The sequence below is a fragment of the Mchenga conophoros genome, linkage group LG23 (assembly GCF_057382185.1).
Source record: "Mchenga conophoros isolate Kocher_MC1m ecotype Shallow Benthic linkage group LG23, M_conophoros_male_GT1.1, whole genome shotgun sequence".
Taxonomy (NCBI): Eukaryota; Metazoa; Chordata; class Actinopteri; order Cichliformes; family Cichlidae; genus Mchenga; species Mchenga conophoros.
Window position 1 is genome coordinate 47,233,027 of NC_140547.1, and position 16,916 is coordinate 47,249,942.

A 16,916-nucleotide genomic window follows, 5' to 3' on the forward strand; every position below is an offset into this window, starting at 1 on the left:
CTGCTAATACACAACATTTCATCATATTTCCTCATAACCCTCTTTTGTCTGACCATTTGATCCCATTTGAATTTGCAATAAAGGATCCACAGAGTTTGGTGACAATAATGACAGTAGATGTTTGTGTGAAAGTGCTGGAAGCAAATGAGTGTGTGATGTTCTTTCAGTGTTGCACTTTGTAGACGCTCCCTGAGCACTGGTCTCACAGCCAGCTGCACATAGAGACCAGTGTTGTTAGTCCAGGTCAGAAGATGACTTGTTGGAATGAAAATGAGCTTGTAGTTTGTCTGCTTTAATAATGTGACTGGAAAAAGGTGTTGGACTTCAAATATGTCCATTTCTGTCACACTTCACCTATAAAAGTGAAGCCATGTGGTTCCTGGAAGGAAAAACACGACTTTTTCAAGTCTTTGTCCTGTTTTTATGAGAAATGTACGACTTTAATGTGAAACATTCAGAGTTTTTTCTCTTGTTGTGTTTGTTTGAAGCTGCTTCCTGTTGGCTTCAGCTGTTTGGAGTTTCCATTTTCTAAACTTCTACATTCTGAACCTTCTTCAGCTCTGAACAGATGATGAAACACTGAATGATTTCAAGCACTTTGTCTAATAAACTTACATCTTTCATTCTTTATACAGATTGAGGAGCTGTGGTTTGTCAGAGATCAGCTGTGATTATCTGGCAGCAGCACTGAAGTCCAACCCCTCCCATCTGAGAGAGCTGGACCTGAGCTCCAACAACAAGCTGCAGGATTCAGGAGTGAAGCATCTGTGTGGTTTCCTGGAGAGTCCAGGATGTAAACTTGAAACTCTGAGGTCAGTCAGCATGTTTTAGTTGTGCTGAGATGAATATGATGTGAAAGTTGTGCTGACACTAAACTGCAGACATCAGGCTGATATTATACTGATCCACACTGAGGATCTTCATGGTAAAGTCTGTTTTCTTCTTCTCTGGTTTAGTCCATTGACTGCAGCAGAACAATGTTCACATTTCAAACAGTGATACTCAACGTATGGCCCGCGGCCCACACGCGGCCTGCCCACCTTTCCTGATTCAGAGAGAGGGGACCCTGATTAACTGTGTAGCTTCTTCCTCACAGTTCTAAGTATCAGACACAACAATGAATAATCCACAGCTGACTGTCTTTAGCAGGTCAAAGGTCACGGCACACAGCAGACAGTCAGAAATATTCTAACTCTGATCATTTATCAGTTGTGACACTGTGAGACTTGATCAGAGGTGTGATCATCACAGCAGAGGCCTTTGTGTCAAAGTCACTGAGGATCAAACAGAAACACATGAAGCAGATTTTCCTCTTCTGGCTTTTTATAGCAGATAACCTTCAAAATATTCTGCAGTCGATCAAAAACTGAAGCAAACCATGAAGCAACATGTGAACATGAGCTGATGCTGCTGAAGTGAAGCAAAGTTACAGAGGTTTGATTACAGACACAGCTGAGAGTTTGTAATCTGTCATCATTTTAAAAAGTTTCCATGGAACAGCAGAAATGAGGCTTTACTGTCAGAGGCCGACAGCACTGAACACAACAGCAGACTGGTGGCTAATAAACAGTGAATGATGCAGAAACAGATGTTTGAAGCTGTTCTTGGAGTACACTGAGAGAGAGAGAGCTGTGCAGGCAGGAACAGCCAAAGTCAGAGAGAATTCATGAGCATATTGATCAAACGTGAAGCAGAGTTTGGATCTTCTTTTGCTGCTGCTTCACTCAGTTTTGGTTGGAGACAGATGAAACCTGCAGCTTCAGGATCTGTGAGCTGTCCACTTTCAGCCCCGACGGCGTGTCCGTGTACGTGCCGTCGAGTGAACGATCCACGCTCTGTGTTTCCATCTTTGTGTGTTTAGCTGCTCTCATTTACTGTTTTATCTGTTTGCTGCTTGTTGAAATAGTTTGTGAGCTTTAACCTGAGATTCTGGCAAAATACATTTATATGAAACATCGATTCAGGATTGAATGAATCAACATCGTTTTATTCAAATTAAAACCATTTAAATGGGAACATGAATTTTTTACAGCCGCCTCTAATGCTGGGTAATGTCAGCTGGTCCATGTGCAGCTGGCTGTGAGGCTCAGGGAGCGTCTACAAAGTGCAACACTGAAAGAACATCATCCATAAATATTGAGTAAGAACTGGACTCTCATACAGCGAGACTCAAATGCCTTTAAACATCAGCTTATCCTTCTGATCCAAGTCCAACACTGAGTTTGTAAAAACATGTTTGTCAATCATTTTGTTTGGTTTCTGAGGAAAAAGATTCAATAAGTTGCTGCTAATACACAACATTTCATCATATTTCCTCATAACCCTCTTTTGTCTGACCATTTGATCCCATTTGAATTTGCAATAAAGGATCCACAGAGTTTGGTGACAATAATGACAGTAGATGTTTGTGTGAAAGTGCTGGAAGCAAATGAGTGTGTGATGTTCTTTCAGTGTTGCACTTTGTAGACGCTCCCTGAGCACTGGTCTCACAGCCAGCTGCACATAGAGACCAGTGTTGTTAGTCCAGGTCAGAAGATGACTTGTTGGAATGAAAATGAGCTTGTAGTTTGTCTGCTTTAATAATGTGACTGGAAAAAGGTGTTGGACTTCAAATATGTCCATTTCTGTCACACTTCACCTTTAAAAGTGAAGCCATGTGGTTCCTGGAAGGAAAAACACGACTTTTTCAAGTCTTTGTCCTGTTTTTATGAGAAATGTACGACTTTAATGTGAAACATTCAGAGTTTTTTCTCTTGTTGTGTTTGTTTGAAGCTGCTTCCTGTTGGCTTCAGCTGTTTGGAGTTTCCATTTTCTAAACTTCTACATTCTGAAGCTTCTTCAGCTCTGAACAGATGATGAAACACTGAATGATTTCAAGCACTTTGTCTAATAAACTTACATCTTTCATTCTTTATACAGATTGAAGAGCTGTGGTTTGTCAGATATTGGCCTTGATTATCTGGCAGCAGCACTGAAGTCCAACCCCTCGTATCCCACAGAGGTGGACCTGAGTGGAACCTACAGCAACCTGAAGGGTTCAGGAGTGAAGCATCTGTGTGATTTTCGGGAGAATCCACGATGTCGATTTGAAACTCTGAGGTCAGTCAGCATGTTTTAGTTGTGCTGAGATGAATATGATGTGAAAGTTGTGCTGACACTAAACTGCAGACATCAGGCTGATATTATACTGATCCACACTGAGGATCTTCATGGTAAAGTCTGTTTTCTTCTTCTCTGGTTTAGTCCATTGACTGCAGCAGAACAATGTTCACATTTCAAACAGTGATACTCAACGTATGGCCCGCGGCCCACACGCGGCCTGCCCACCTTTCCTGATTCAGAGAGAGGGGACCCTGATTAACTGTGTAGCTTCTTCCTCACAGTTCTAAGTATCAGACACAACAATGAATAATCCACAGCTGACTGTCTTTAGCAGGTCAAAGGTCACGGCACACAGCACTCTGTGAAACAGTTTGGAGCAGGAATTCTTGCACATTTACAAACTGACACTGCTGCACGGCATGCTGGGTAATGCTAGCTGCTCAGGTATGGGTGTGCTAATGGCTGTGAGGCTCTGTGGCTGCAGAACACCGAAGAAGAGAAAAGAGAGGTGGAGGATGAAGAAAAGAGGCGGAGATGAAGCAGAAGTTTTGCTCCAGAGAGGAGCTGTGTCTGTGTGGGCAGGGCTCAGACAGCTCCGCCCACACAGTGACAGTGAAGCAGGTGAAGAGTAATAAATGAAGACAGCAGACAGTATTTGATAAGCTGATGTACAAACATGTAGGTCGTGTCCAAATTCATGGGCTGCATCCTCCTGAGGCCGCATTTGTAGACCGATTACGTCACAGCGACACGTCGAAGGCTGTCCAAATTCGTAGACTCCTCCGAATGCAGCCAACAAATGCGTCCTCCTTTTCCCCGAATTTGAAGGATGGGTCGGGTGTGTCCTTCGTGGCCTACCATATCCCAGAATTCATAGCGCGGCCCAGCCAAACTCCAGTTTCCAACAATGGCGGCCGCTACTAAGTTTTAAAATTACTCATACTAATCTTTTTCGGTCACAAAATAAACTTTTAACATATTTTCAGGCGAGAAAGTAGCTGTGTAAACATCAAATATCTGCTCGGTTTATCAAGATACCGCATATTTGCAAAAGTGCTTCGACGTTTTCGGAGACGTCTGTTACCCACCAGCTCGATAGCTCGCCGGGAGCTCGAGGGTCACTGAAGCCGCCGAGAACGGCACAACTCCCGGCACATCATTTTCAGATCACCGCGGACTTTCGCTACTCAGGTTAAACGTGATATATAAGTCACTTAGACAACCTCAAAATGTTATTGTTTGGCTTTTTTCAGTGTTTTGTTTGTTCGTGAGTAAATCGGTTTGGCTGAGATTAAAGTTATTAGATTAGATAAAATAAAACTTTATTAATCCCCCAGGTGGGTTCCTCCTTGGTCTTTACAGAGCTGACTAAACGTCAAACAGAAAACTGATTAAACAGAAGTATGAGACGGTCGAGAATTTACGCCAGTGTCCTGTTATATTTTAGATAGCAAGGAGCAGACGGCTGAGTTTATTAAACTCCACCGAGACAGCGGTGATGCTAATCAGAAGGCTAGACCGTCCAATTTCCCCAGCCGTTTATTTCCAGCCTACCCGACCTTCTGAGGACCCAGCCCACGTAGACCGCAAAGGCCGGGTCCTCGGGAGGATGCAGCCCATGAATTTGGACACGACCGTAGAATGATGGTGGCAGCTACAGAAACAGGTCCATACAGACTGAAGCGTGTCTCAGTCTGAATGTACACTGCTGTTATAAGAGCTGTGGAAACTCAGGTCAAAAGGACGTAACCACACTGCTGACAGTTCCAGGACATTCACAGAGTTACAGCATCATTTGTGACCATAAAGACAGAAAGCTCATCCAAATCCTGGGATTAAAAGTCTGTCCTGGTGGTGTCCAGTCAAACACGTCTCTGTGAAAGCTTCAATCCAACAGGCTCCAAAGTCCTTCTGCTCATTTCCTCGCCGGGTTCTTGATGCTCCTGTACCATCTCTCTGTCATCCTCCTCGCTCCCTCTTTGCACTCACAGTCTTTGTGCATCATTAACACTCACATGAGGAAACCCAAAGTTTTACTGGGCAGAAGATGATCATCAGTGACTCTGTCTTTAAAACACTCTTGTTAGAAATGTACGACTTTAATGTGAAACATTCAGAGTTTTTTCTCTTGTTGTGTTTGTTTGAAGCTGCTTCCTGTTGGCTTCAGCTGTTTGGAGTTTCCATTTTCTAAACTTCTACATTCTGAACCTTCTTCAGCTCTGAACAGATGATGAAACACTGAATGATTTCAAGCACTTTGTCTAATAAACTTACATCTTTCATTCTTTATACAGATTGGAGCGCTGTGATTTGTCAGAGATCAGCTGTGATTATCTGGAAGCAGTGCTGAAGCTCAACCCTTCGTATCCCAGAGAGGTGGACCTGAGAGACCACAAGCTGCAGGATTCAGGAGTGAAGCAGCTGTGTGTTCTTCTGGAGAATCCACAACATCAAATTGAAACTCTGAGGTCAGTCTCCACGTTTTAGTTGTGCTGACACTGTCGATCTGTGGAACTAAAACCTTTATACAGGAAGTCTGGTTCAGCTCTTTGTAGACCTTCTAATCTCTGATGCTCTGAGTCTTACTCAGTAGATGATGCAGAGTTGTGAAGCCAATGTGGGTGAGGACACTCGCCCAGCTCTAAGTACTTTGACGTCCAGGCGGCTTCCCTGCTTGTCCTGATACAAACAAACCTGAGTAACCTTGCAGGTCAGATCTCATCAGTCACACCTGTTATGGCAGCTCTCCTCTAGATTGTAGTTCTTGTTAACCTGGGATGGTTTTAGAAGCCTGGACCACAGACTGCAAGGGAAGATATTACTGGGAAAGGCCAAAGCAACCTATTAGACCCATTAAACACTAACATAGATGAATACTCAGATTTAAACCTTTATTGTTTCACAAAGGGTTAAAAAGGGAACGTCCACAGTTTAGACTGCAGCAGATTTTATTAAAGCAGTTTGACAGGAGCAAAGCAAAAACACAAAGAATAAGTGTTTCACATATTAATACATATAACATAATAATAAAAGAAAAGCAAAATAATGATACAAAAGAATGAAAAAGTTGTCCAGAGCAGCAGGATGTCTGAGGTCTGCAGAAACACAAAAACACAGCAGCTAAAAATAGTTGTTGAAAGAAAACGAGGTGGGAGCTGCTGATTCCTGAGCTTTGATACTGGATTAGCTTCAGTAGTTATTCCCATCACTGCTGTAGGAGCTACATTTAGTCACAGCTGATTGTCTCCTTTGACCAATCAGAAGACTACTGTTGTAAAAACAAGCAGACAAAGAACCAATGAGAGTGAAGAACAGGATAAAGAGCTCGTGTGATGGAGGCAAAGCAATAATCAGCAGACTGTAGCAGTTTCTATCTGGATGAAAGCAGAAGGAGCTCAGCGGAGCTCAGTCCCATATCTTTGGTTAGAAACAACATCAGTGATTTCCTGCTGCTCGAGATGATTCCAGCAGCTCTCATTACAGCAGCTGATGAGAGAAACAGCTGATGGCTCACAGCTCGTACACTGTTGGATCTCCAGATGTTCACGTGGCTGAAGTCTGTGAAGAAACTGTGGTCCACGTAGTTCACACGGCCTCAGATTGGACCGAGCTCCCTGGATCACTGCAGCATCCTCAGCTGGTACATGGACGTCTCTGCTCCTCAGTCTTGGAGCCCCTGCAGGTCCGTCCACACCACCAGGGTCTTCTCACTCACCTTTCCTTTGTCCTCGTCCTTCATCGGCCGTGCTGTGTCTTTGTTCCTGCGGTGTTGTTCCCACGATGCAGCGCTGATGTTCCCTCCTTGAATGCACAACAAGTACGGTGCTGGTCTTTCTCGGGTGGAGCAGAGACAGATTGAAGTCTTTCAGGCTTTAGTGCCGACTTCCCTGACAGAGGCTGGACTCCATGGTCTGCACAGGAGGCTTCTACACTGTGTGGAGGTGACTCCTGGACTTGAAGACAGGCTGCAGGTACATGTGTGATGAAGAGGACCTACAGCAGTGTGATGGAGCTGCAGGTCTGAAGGAAGTCCTGCTGTCCTGTCCCACCCTCATCTTTGCTTCCTCTGTCTTCTCTGGACTTGTCCTCCTGTTTCAGAAACAGCACTGCTTCATGCCGAGGGTGGACGGGAGCGTTGGCTCTGATTCTTTTACCGTCCACCACAAGGAGACACTGATGCTGACCTCCTGATTCATCTGCATGTGTTCTGCTTCACACTGCTCACCTCCACCAAAGACTTCACAAACATCTTCTTTCTTTGAGTCCAGTTTGTCCCACAAACACTTCCAAATCTCCTCCTCTGAGATTCTGCAGCTTCTTGCAGTGTGACTCAGCTGACTTCTGACAGACCACAGACTGGCACAGCATCCACATGTGTCTCCTTTCAAACAGGCTCTTGATGTTTCCTCCCACATCATTCTGGCCTCTCAGTCTCCTTTGTTCTCCAGCTCTGTAGCTCCAGCTGGTGAAGCTTCAGTTTTCCATGTTGGTAACAGTAAACTACAGCCTCTGCTGTCAGCTGGGTAACTAAACAGAGCTGCAGCACGTCTCTGCGGTGGTGCTACATCCAGCCTGCAGACGGCCGTCTACATGTTGTAGTGGTTTACAGTCACCAGGGGGCGCTGTCCCTGCCATGCAGGCAGTGGGCTGCTCTGCTTGTGCTGTTGTTGGTGAAGCTGAAGTGAAAGTGATAGGTTTGTAGTTTGAACCTATCCACTGGAACGTTAAGGACAATCTGCTACGCAGCAAAAAGCAAGACACAAGGCACCAAAGTTCTCTGGTTTACTCATGCATGAGGGAGACCTGGCTGGAGCCAAGCGTCGTTCCACCACTTGACCACCATCAGACTCTCAGCCAGGCTCCCCATAGCACTCCTTTTATTGTGGTTACATGAATATGCATAGGGTCATTAACATATAGCATCTCACATAGGTATACATGTGAACAAAGAATACTGTGTGTGTGTGTGTGTGTGTGTGTGTGTGTGTGTGTGTGTGTGTGTGTGTGTGTGTGTGTGTGTGTGTGGTACTGCTGATCAAAGGGTCATATAACATCCTTGGTCAGGAAGAGGGTAGACCCCCCTTCACCCTAGATGGTTCACCCTAGATAACATGGTGAGGAAGTCCAGCAGTTCATCTAAACAAAAAGCACTTAGACTAGAACAGACGTAGCTACGTTAATCCTGCCATAAAACAATAAGAGAAGGTACGACCTCTCTCGTGCTCCCAGGATGTGGGTGTGCATTCTAGTGTGGAATACACACCAAGCCCCTGCAGCCTGCTAAAGATCACACATCCTATCACTACACAATTGATTATACACCTCTAAGAATATATGGTTAAATATTTCCTAATACAAATGACAATAATAAAATCTAAACCCATCAGAAAGCGAGAGTTAAAACACTGAACAGTGTCCACTGAGCTTCTCATGCTATTCTCATGCTCAAAGAAGTTTAACAGGAAGGACGACTCGTCCATCAGGCGTCCAGCTGTCCGTGACCGTGTCCACAGCAGAGTGTGACTGAGGCTTCATGCTAACACGCACACATGAAGCTAATACCACCACGAGCAGCTGCTCAGTGGATTTGGAGGACAAATGTCTGCAGCTTCTCACAGGCAGTATGCAGAATGTGGATCTCCACAAAGACTGTGGAGAGCTCGTCCCACACTCTAAATCCAAACTTGTCTGCACAAAACTTCTCACACGTTCCCGTCACAAGTGTCTTCTAAGTGAAGCTACCAGGTTCAGGTGCAGCTTGTTTATCTGGAGCTGCAGGAGATGATCCATCCTCACAAAGCAACACAGCAGATATGCAAACACACAACACAACCAAAGGATTTCTCTATGCATGTCTGTGGCTGATGCTGCTGGAACGAAGCTGTTTGAAACCTTGTTGTTCTGCACTTTGGGACCAGAAGAGGAAACTGAAGCTCTGTGCAGAGGGTCCAATGGAAGCAGCCAAGCGCTGTAAGTGTCTGCTGTACAGGGATGCTGGTTCAGCTGTGGCTCAGTTTCACAGTGTGACTCAATAAAAGCAGCAGGAAATCAAAGCTTGATGCTTTCATCAGTGTGGAAATAAGAAAGTTTCCTGTGACAGACGCTGGAGCTCTTTCACTCTCAGCTTCACAGTTTCAGCTTCAAACTTCTTCCAATATGTTTCTAACACGGCCACATTCCACCTTAATGGAGCTGATATCTTGTGCATCAGCACATTTTCTAAAGGCAGCGATCACATCTTTAGTTTTGGATGTTTAACTGCAGATTGTTTATGTGTTTATAGCACATTAATTACAGCAGCAGCGTTGACCACAGTGCTGTACAAGAATCCAAAATAACTATTAAAATAACTCCTAATATTAATATCACACATCAAATATCAAATAACTCTCATGCTGTATTAAAAGCCAGTGAATACAAATGTGTTTTAAGAGCAGATTTACAGAGACTGACAGCAGGAGCTGGGGCTGTTCGATAGAACGATGTATATATGATGACCATATGAAAACGTCTATCGTTTCATATCACGCTCTTTGTTTCCTGCTTATGTGTTTGTGTTTTCCAGATAAAGCTTTCAAAATAAATCTGAAGATCCTGTTGAGAGTTTTCAAAATAAACACAATACAGTACTGCGGTCGCTCGTTCATCGAGTTACGTTCTAAAAATAAGTCTCAGAATGAAGTAGCAGCTTTATGTTTTACAAGTATTATAGAAGTTTTAAGGCAGTTAAACCCTCACTGCACACTTTCTACACTTTTCTCAGACAGGCATGAACATTTTCACACTTTTCTCTCTTGTTTAAACAAAGTTCAAACCTTCATAGAAAAATAAGTTCATTATTAAAGAGTGAAAGCAAAGTGTTTCTGAAACGTGTCAAATCAGCCTTTGCTGGCATTAAATGAGCTTCTGTGTGAGGAGCACTCGTCCATGGCCTGGGCTCCTCGCTGTCAGGTAAAGTTTCATAAAGCTTTTGAGTTTTTCTGCAGATAATGTTGGTGTCCAGCACGATGTTCTTTTTCCTGCGGTCACTGAGCCACAAAGCCAAAGCTGACTCCATCCTTACGATGTTCTTGTTGTGGACAGTTACAACCTTTTTGCCTCCTTGTTGAAACTATGATGGTCAGCATCTTCCTCTGCCTTTGGCTGCTACCACAGGTGCAAAACGTCTCGTCATCATTGTTGTTTGTTGGGACAAAACGTACAAACATACAGTGCAGCACTGCAGAGTCACACTGCTGTAAATTTGAACACATTCTGTACTGTACAGGAGACACGGCACGAGATTGGCTGACAATGGTCTACAGCCAATCAGGACGCAGAACACAATGCGCTGTAAAAAACAAAAACATGCAAAATTGCACAAAAAAGATCAGCGAAACAGCGAGGCCGCCAAAGGTGAACTGTGTTACAGCGAGGGACCAGCGTATATGTGGTTGTTGGGACGATAAATGTCTTTGAGCTTGTGTCAGAAGACGAGCTGCAGCTTTCTGGACCAGCTGCAGTCTTGCCAGGCAGGTCCCACTAACTCCAACATATAAGGAGTTACAATAATCCAGCTGGGACGTCATGAAAACGTGGATCGCCCGTTCAAGGTTTTTAAAAGATATAAATGATCTCACCTTAGATAAAAGCCTCAGTTTGAAGAAAGACCGCTGTACAACTGAGCTCAGCTGTTTTTCAAATTGCCGTCAAATATAAGCCCCAAATGTAATAATGTGATTTAATAAAAGAGCTGAACCAGTCTAATAGAGCGCCCTTGATGCCGCCATGCTCCAATGGTGAGGTCAAGATGCTGTGGTCAAGGCAGCGGTCAGATCCAAAAGCACAGCTGAGTCTCCTGATCAGTGGCTGATAAAAGATCATTAAGAACTTTCCAAAGTGCAGTTTCAGTGCTGTGAAGAGCTTTAAAACCAGACTGAAACCTTTACAACAGATTGCAGCTGAACAAATATAATCTTTTACAAAATCTTCGACAGGAAGGGAAGCTTTGAAATAGGCCTGAAATTTGAGCGGACAGAGGATCCAGATCAGGTTTTTAGTACAGGCTGTACAACAGCATGTTTAAAACAGGCTGTACAACACCTGAACTAAGACTGCTGTTAAAAATCGCTAAGATGTCGGAACCGACAACCTTTAAAATCTTTTTAAACACGTGTTGGAACAACATCATTTGGACAAGATGATGTCTTTATAGCATCACATCGTTCCTCCACCTGATCAAACCACACAGGCTCAAACTGATCAAAAACAGCTGAGCAGGTGAATATTTTAGCCCCGGTGCGATCTCGGGCGAGAGTATCGATGATGGCCAAAGGGCAGCGTCCAGCTCTACGGCCGCTGAAGAGCAGACTCAACAGACGCGCGTGATGTGGATCCTACTGCTCTAAAACTGGAGCTTCTTCAATCCATTAAAGAGGACATTAGTACGCTGTTAAAAGAAGAAGTCAGAAATGCATTGAAAGAAGATTTTGACAATATAAGGGCTGACGTGCAAGGACTGAGAAATGAGATCGCTAACAGCATGGCGGCGACGTGCGGCGAAGTTGATGGAGTAAAGGTTACAGTGAAAGAAGCTGAGGATGGGCTGTCAATGTGGAGCGATGAGGTGACCACCCTGCAGTCTACAGTAGAGAGTATGAAGGAGGAGCTGTCTGACCTGAAGGATAAATGTGATGAAGGCAGGAAGCGGAGAGCTAACATCCACATCATAGGGATCCCAGAGGGCCTGGACTCGAGCTCCTCCACGGCCGTATCCGTGCTACTACGTGAAGTGCTGGGTATGGATAAAGACGTTATTGTCGACCGCTCACACAGGAGCCCTATCCTGAGAAAGCCAGCTGGTAACCCGCACGCCGTCATAGCCGAGCGTCACTACTACCAGGATTGTGTGGCTACGCCGTGCCAGGGCCCAAGCCCCGCTTGAGTTTAACGGACAACCTATTGCAATATTACGACTGGGCGATATGACCCAAAGTTCATATCTCGATATTCTTTAGCTGGATGGCGATATACGATATATATCTCGATATTTTTAAAGCCAGAAAGTTCGAACAAAAAGAGAGTTCTTAGTCAAAGCTGTGTCCCAAATCTCACACAGGCACATTTATTAACATACAGCGTAGATGTACATGAAACAATTACTCAGAAATAAATGATCAGCATTTATTAAATAATAATGCTCCATAAATAAAAGAAAACAATGTTGTTTTTGTGCATAACAAAAAGCTCACAATCGTGCAGTCAAAATGTAAACAGACGCTGAGCATAATAACAAGCAGCTGCTCTGTTCCCAGGTTCTACTGCGTGACTGACAGCCTGGAGTTTGAAACCCTCTTTGTAACCGTGTCTCTTACAGGTGCCATTTATGGTCCTTATACACACTCAATACAGTAATATTACGTTGAAGCAGAGTACGTATCACTCCGCGAGGCTCCTCGTAGCTGTAATGCTCCAACAATCCATCAAGCGGTGCGGCCTCGTAGCTGAGCAAAGTCGTACCAAAACATCTGTTGAAAGGTTTCTGAGCGCCGTGTAGCACATAAAATCGGTTCGAGGTCAGTAAGCACAACCAGAATTCATCCATAAGCCGCACTGTCGATTTATGAGAAAATTACAGGATTTTAAGTGCAGAAAATATAGTTTATGGTTTTCCTTTGATCTTAGCAAATATCTACGCCTCTAATTGGGACGATCACAGATTTTTCACTAATGTCTTTGCGCGGCTCCCCAATATGTCATCACACAATATCATCTTTGAGGGAGACCTAAACTGCTCATTATCTGCTATGGACCACAGTTCACACAAAAGTACACTTAGTCCAAAGTCAGCATGCGTCATTCAGAGCTTTCTTGATAATTATGGGCTGGCTGATGTATGGAGATTTCATAATCCTGCTTCACGTCAATACTCTTTTTTTTTCTAATGTCCATAAAACATATATTTGTATAGAAAAACGTCTCCCTTTAGTTACAGAATGTGATTATAAGACTCTGGTGATTTCTCCTCTTGTTTTTTCAATGTGTATTCCTGATGCCTGCTCCAACTATCAGCCATGGAGATTCAACTCAGTGTTGTTAGCAGATGAAGAGTTTGTCAGTTACAAAAGGTCTCAAAGAGATTTTTTTTCTATCAATCAGACCCCAGAGATGTCATCATCAGTCATTTGGGAATCTCTAAAAGCATCTGAGAGGCCAAATAATTTCATTTTGTGCCAAACAAAGTGCAACACTGAAAGAACATCATCCATAAATATTGAGTAAGAACTGGACTCTCATACAGCGAGACTCAAATGCCTTTAAACATCAGCTTATCCTGCTGATCCAAGTCCAACACTGAGTTTGTAAAAACATGTTTGTCAATCATTTTGTTTGGTTTCTGAGGAAAATGATTCAATAACTTGCTGCTAATACACAACATTTCATCATATTTCCTCATAACCCTCTTTTGTCTGACCATTTGATCCCATTTGAATTTGCAATAAAGGATCCACAGAGTTTGGTGACAATAATGACAGTAGATGTTTGTGTGAAAGTGCTGGAAGCAAATGAGTGTGTGATGTTCTTTCAGTGTTGCACTTTGTAGACGCTCCCTGAGCACTGGTCTCACAGCCAGCTGCACATAGAGACCAGTTTTGTTAGTCCAGGTCAGAAGATGACTTGTTGGAATGAAAATGAGCTTGTAGTTTGTCTGCTTTAATAATGTGACTGGAAAAAGGTGTTGGACTTCAAATATGTCCATTTCTGTCACACTTCACCTTTAAAAGTGAAGCCATGTGGTTCCTGGAAGGAAAAACACGACTTTTTCAAGTCTTTGTCCTGTTTTTATGAGAAATGTTCGACTTTAATGTGAAACATTCAGAGTTTTTTCTCTTGTTGTGTTTGTTTGAAGCTGCTTCCTGTTGGCTTCAGCTGTTTGGAGTTTCCATTTTCTAAACTTCTACATTCTGAACCTTCTTCAGCTCTGAACAGATGATGAAACACTGAATGATTTCAAGCACTTTGTCTAATAAACTTACATCTTTCATTCTTTATACAGATTGAGGAGCTGTGGTTTGTCAGAGATCAGCTGTGATTATCTGGCAGCAGCACTGAAGTCCAACCCCTCCCATCTGAGAGAGCTGGACCTGAGCGACAACTACAACCTGCAGGATCCAGGAGTGAAGCATCTGTGTGGTTTCCTGGAGAGTCCAGGATGTAAACTTGAAACTCTGAGGTCAGTCAGCATGTTTTAGTTGTGCTGAGATGAATATGATGTGAAAGTTGTGCTGATACTAAACTGCAGACATCAGGCTGATATTATACTGATCCACACTGAGGATCTTCATGGTAAAGTCTGTTTTCTTCTTCTCTGGTTTAGTCCATTGACTGCAGCAGAACAATGTTCACATTTCAAACAGTGATACTCAACGTATGGCCCGCGGCCCACACGCGGCCTGCCCACCTTTCCTGATTCAGAGAGAGGGGACCCTGATTAACTGTGTAGCTTCTTCCTCACAGTTCTAAGTATCAGACACAACAATGAATAATCCACAGCTGACGGTCTTTAGCAGGTCAAAGGTCACGGCACACAGCACTCTGTGAAACAGTTTGGAGCAGGAATTCTTGCACATTTACAAACTGACACTGCTGCACGGCATGCTGGGTAATGCTAGCTGCTCAGGTATGGGCGTGCTAACGGCTGTGAGGCTCCGTGGCTGCAGAACACTGAAGAAGAGAAAAGAGAGGTGGAGGATGAAGAAAAGAGACTGAGATGAAGCAGACGTTTAGCTCCAGAGAGGAGCTGTGTCTGTGTGGGCGTGGCTCAGGCAGCTCCGCCCACTCAGTTTGTTCCCTCCTGATTCATCTGCATGTGTTCTGCTTCACACTGCTCACCTCCACCAAAGACTTCACAAACATCTTCTTTCTTTGAGTCCAGTTTGTCCCACAAACACTTCCAAATCTCCTCCTCTGAGATTCTGCAGCTTCTTGCAGTGTGACTCAGCTGACTTCTGACAGACCACAGACTGGCACAGCATCCACATGTGTCTCCTTTCAAACAGGCTCTTGATGTTTCCTCCCACATCATTCTGGCCTCTCAGTCTCCTTTGTTCTCCAGCTCTGTAGCTCCAGCTGATGAAGCTTCAGTTTTCCATGTTGGTAACAGTAAACTACAGCCTCTGCTGTCAGCTGGGTAACTAAACAGAGCTGCAGCACGTCTCTGCGGTGGTGCTACATCCATATGCAAACACACAACACAACCAAAGGATTCTCTCTGCATGTCTGTAGCTGATGCTGCTGGAACGAAGCTGTTTGAAACCTTGTTGTTCTGCACTTTGGGACCAGAAGAGGAAACTGAAGCTCTGTGCAGAGGGTCCAATGGAAGCAGCCAAGCGCTGTAAGTGTCTGCTGTACAGGGATGCTGGTTCAGCTGTGGCTCAGTTTCACAGTGTGACTCAATAAAAGCAGCAGGAAATCAAAGCTTGATGCTTTCATCAGTGTGGAAATAAGAAAGTTTCCTGTGACAGACGCTGGAGCTCTTTCACTCTCAGCTTCACAGTTTCAGCTTCAAACTTCTTCCAATATGTTTCTAACACGGCCACATTCCACCTTAATGGAGCTGATATCTTGTGCATCAGCACATTTTCTAAAGGCAGCGATCACATCTTTAGTTTTGGATGTTTAACTGCAGATTGTTTATGTGTTTATAGCACATTAATTACAGCAGCAGCGTTGACCACAGTGCTGTACAAGAATCCAAGATAACTATTAAAATAACTCCTAATATTAATATCACACATCAAATATCAAATAACTCTCATGCTGTATTAAAAGCCAGTGAATACAAATGTGTTTTAAGAGCAGATTTACAGAGACTGACAGCAGGAGCTGGGGCTGTTCGATAGAACGATGTATATATGATGACCATATGAAAACGTCTATCGTTTCATATCACGCTCTTTGTTTCCTGCTTATGTGTTTGTGTTTTCCAGATAAAGCTTTCAAAATAAATCTGAAGATCCTGTTGAGCGTTTTCAAAATAAACACAATACATTACTGCGGTCGCTCGTTTATCGAGTTACGTTCTAAAAATAAGTCTCAGAATGAAGTAGCAGCTTTATGTTTTACAAGTATTATAGAAGTTTTAAGGCAGTTAAACCCTCACTGCACACTTTCTACACTTTTCTCAGACAGGCATGAACATTTTCACACTTTTCTCTCTTGTTTAAACAAAGTTCAAACCTTCATAGAAAAATAAGTTCATTATTAAAGAGTGAAAGCAAAGTGTTTCTGAAATGTGTCAAATCAGCCTTTGCTGGCATTAAATGAGCTTCTGTGTGAGGAGCACTCGTCCATGGCCTGGGCTCCTCGCTGTCAGGTAAAGTTTCATAAAGCTTTTGAGTTTTTCTGCAGATAATGTTGGTGTCCAGCACGATGTTCTTTTTCCTGCGGTCACTGAGCCACAAAGCCAAAGCTGACTCCATCCTTACGATGTTCTTGTTGTGGACAGTTACAACCTTTTTGCCTCCTTGTTGAAACTATGATGGTCAGCATCTTCCTCTGCCTTTGGCTGCTACCACAGGTGCAAAACGTCTCGTCATCATTGTTGTTTGTTGGGACAAAACGTACAAACATACAGTGCAGCACTGCAGAGTCACACTGCTGTAAATTTGAACACATTCTGTACTGTACAGGAGACACGGCACGAGATTGGCTGATGATGGTCTACAGCCAATCAGGACGCAGAACACAACGCGCTGTAAAAAACAAAAACATGCAAAATTGCACAAAAAAGATCAGCGAAACAGCGAGGCCGCCAAAGGTGAACTGTGTTACAG

General features: G+C 43.7%; 1 protein-coding gene across 1 annotated transcript in view; it reads left to right on the forward strand.

Annotated features, from left to right (window-relative positions):
• LOC146548168 (ribonuclease inhibitor-like) overlaps nucleotides 1-16,916 on the forward strand; it is a 343,680-nt gene that overhangs the window by 137,657 nt on the left and 189,107 nt on the right. Inside the window, exons 4-5 of the mRNA XM_085266265.1 lie at nucleotides 636-812; nucleotides 14,138-14,314. Coding sequence (XP_085122391.1) covers nucleotides 636-812; nucleotides 14,138-14,314 — 354 coding nt within the window. The remainder of the gene's footprint in view (nucleotides 1-635; nucleotides 813-14,137; nucleotides 14,315-16,916) is intronic.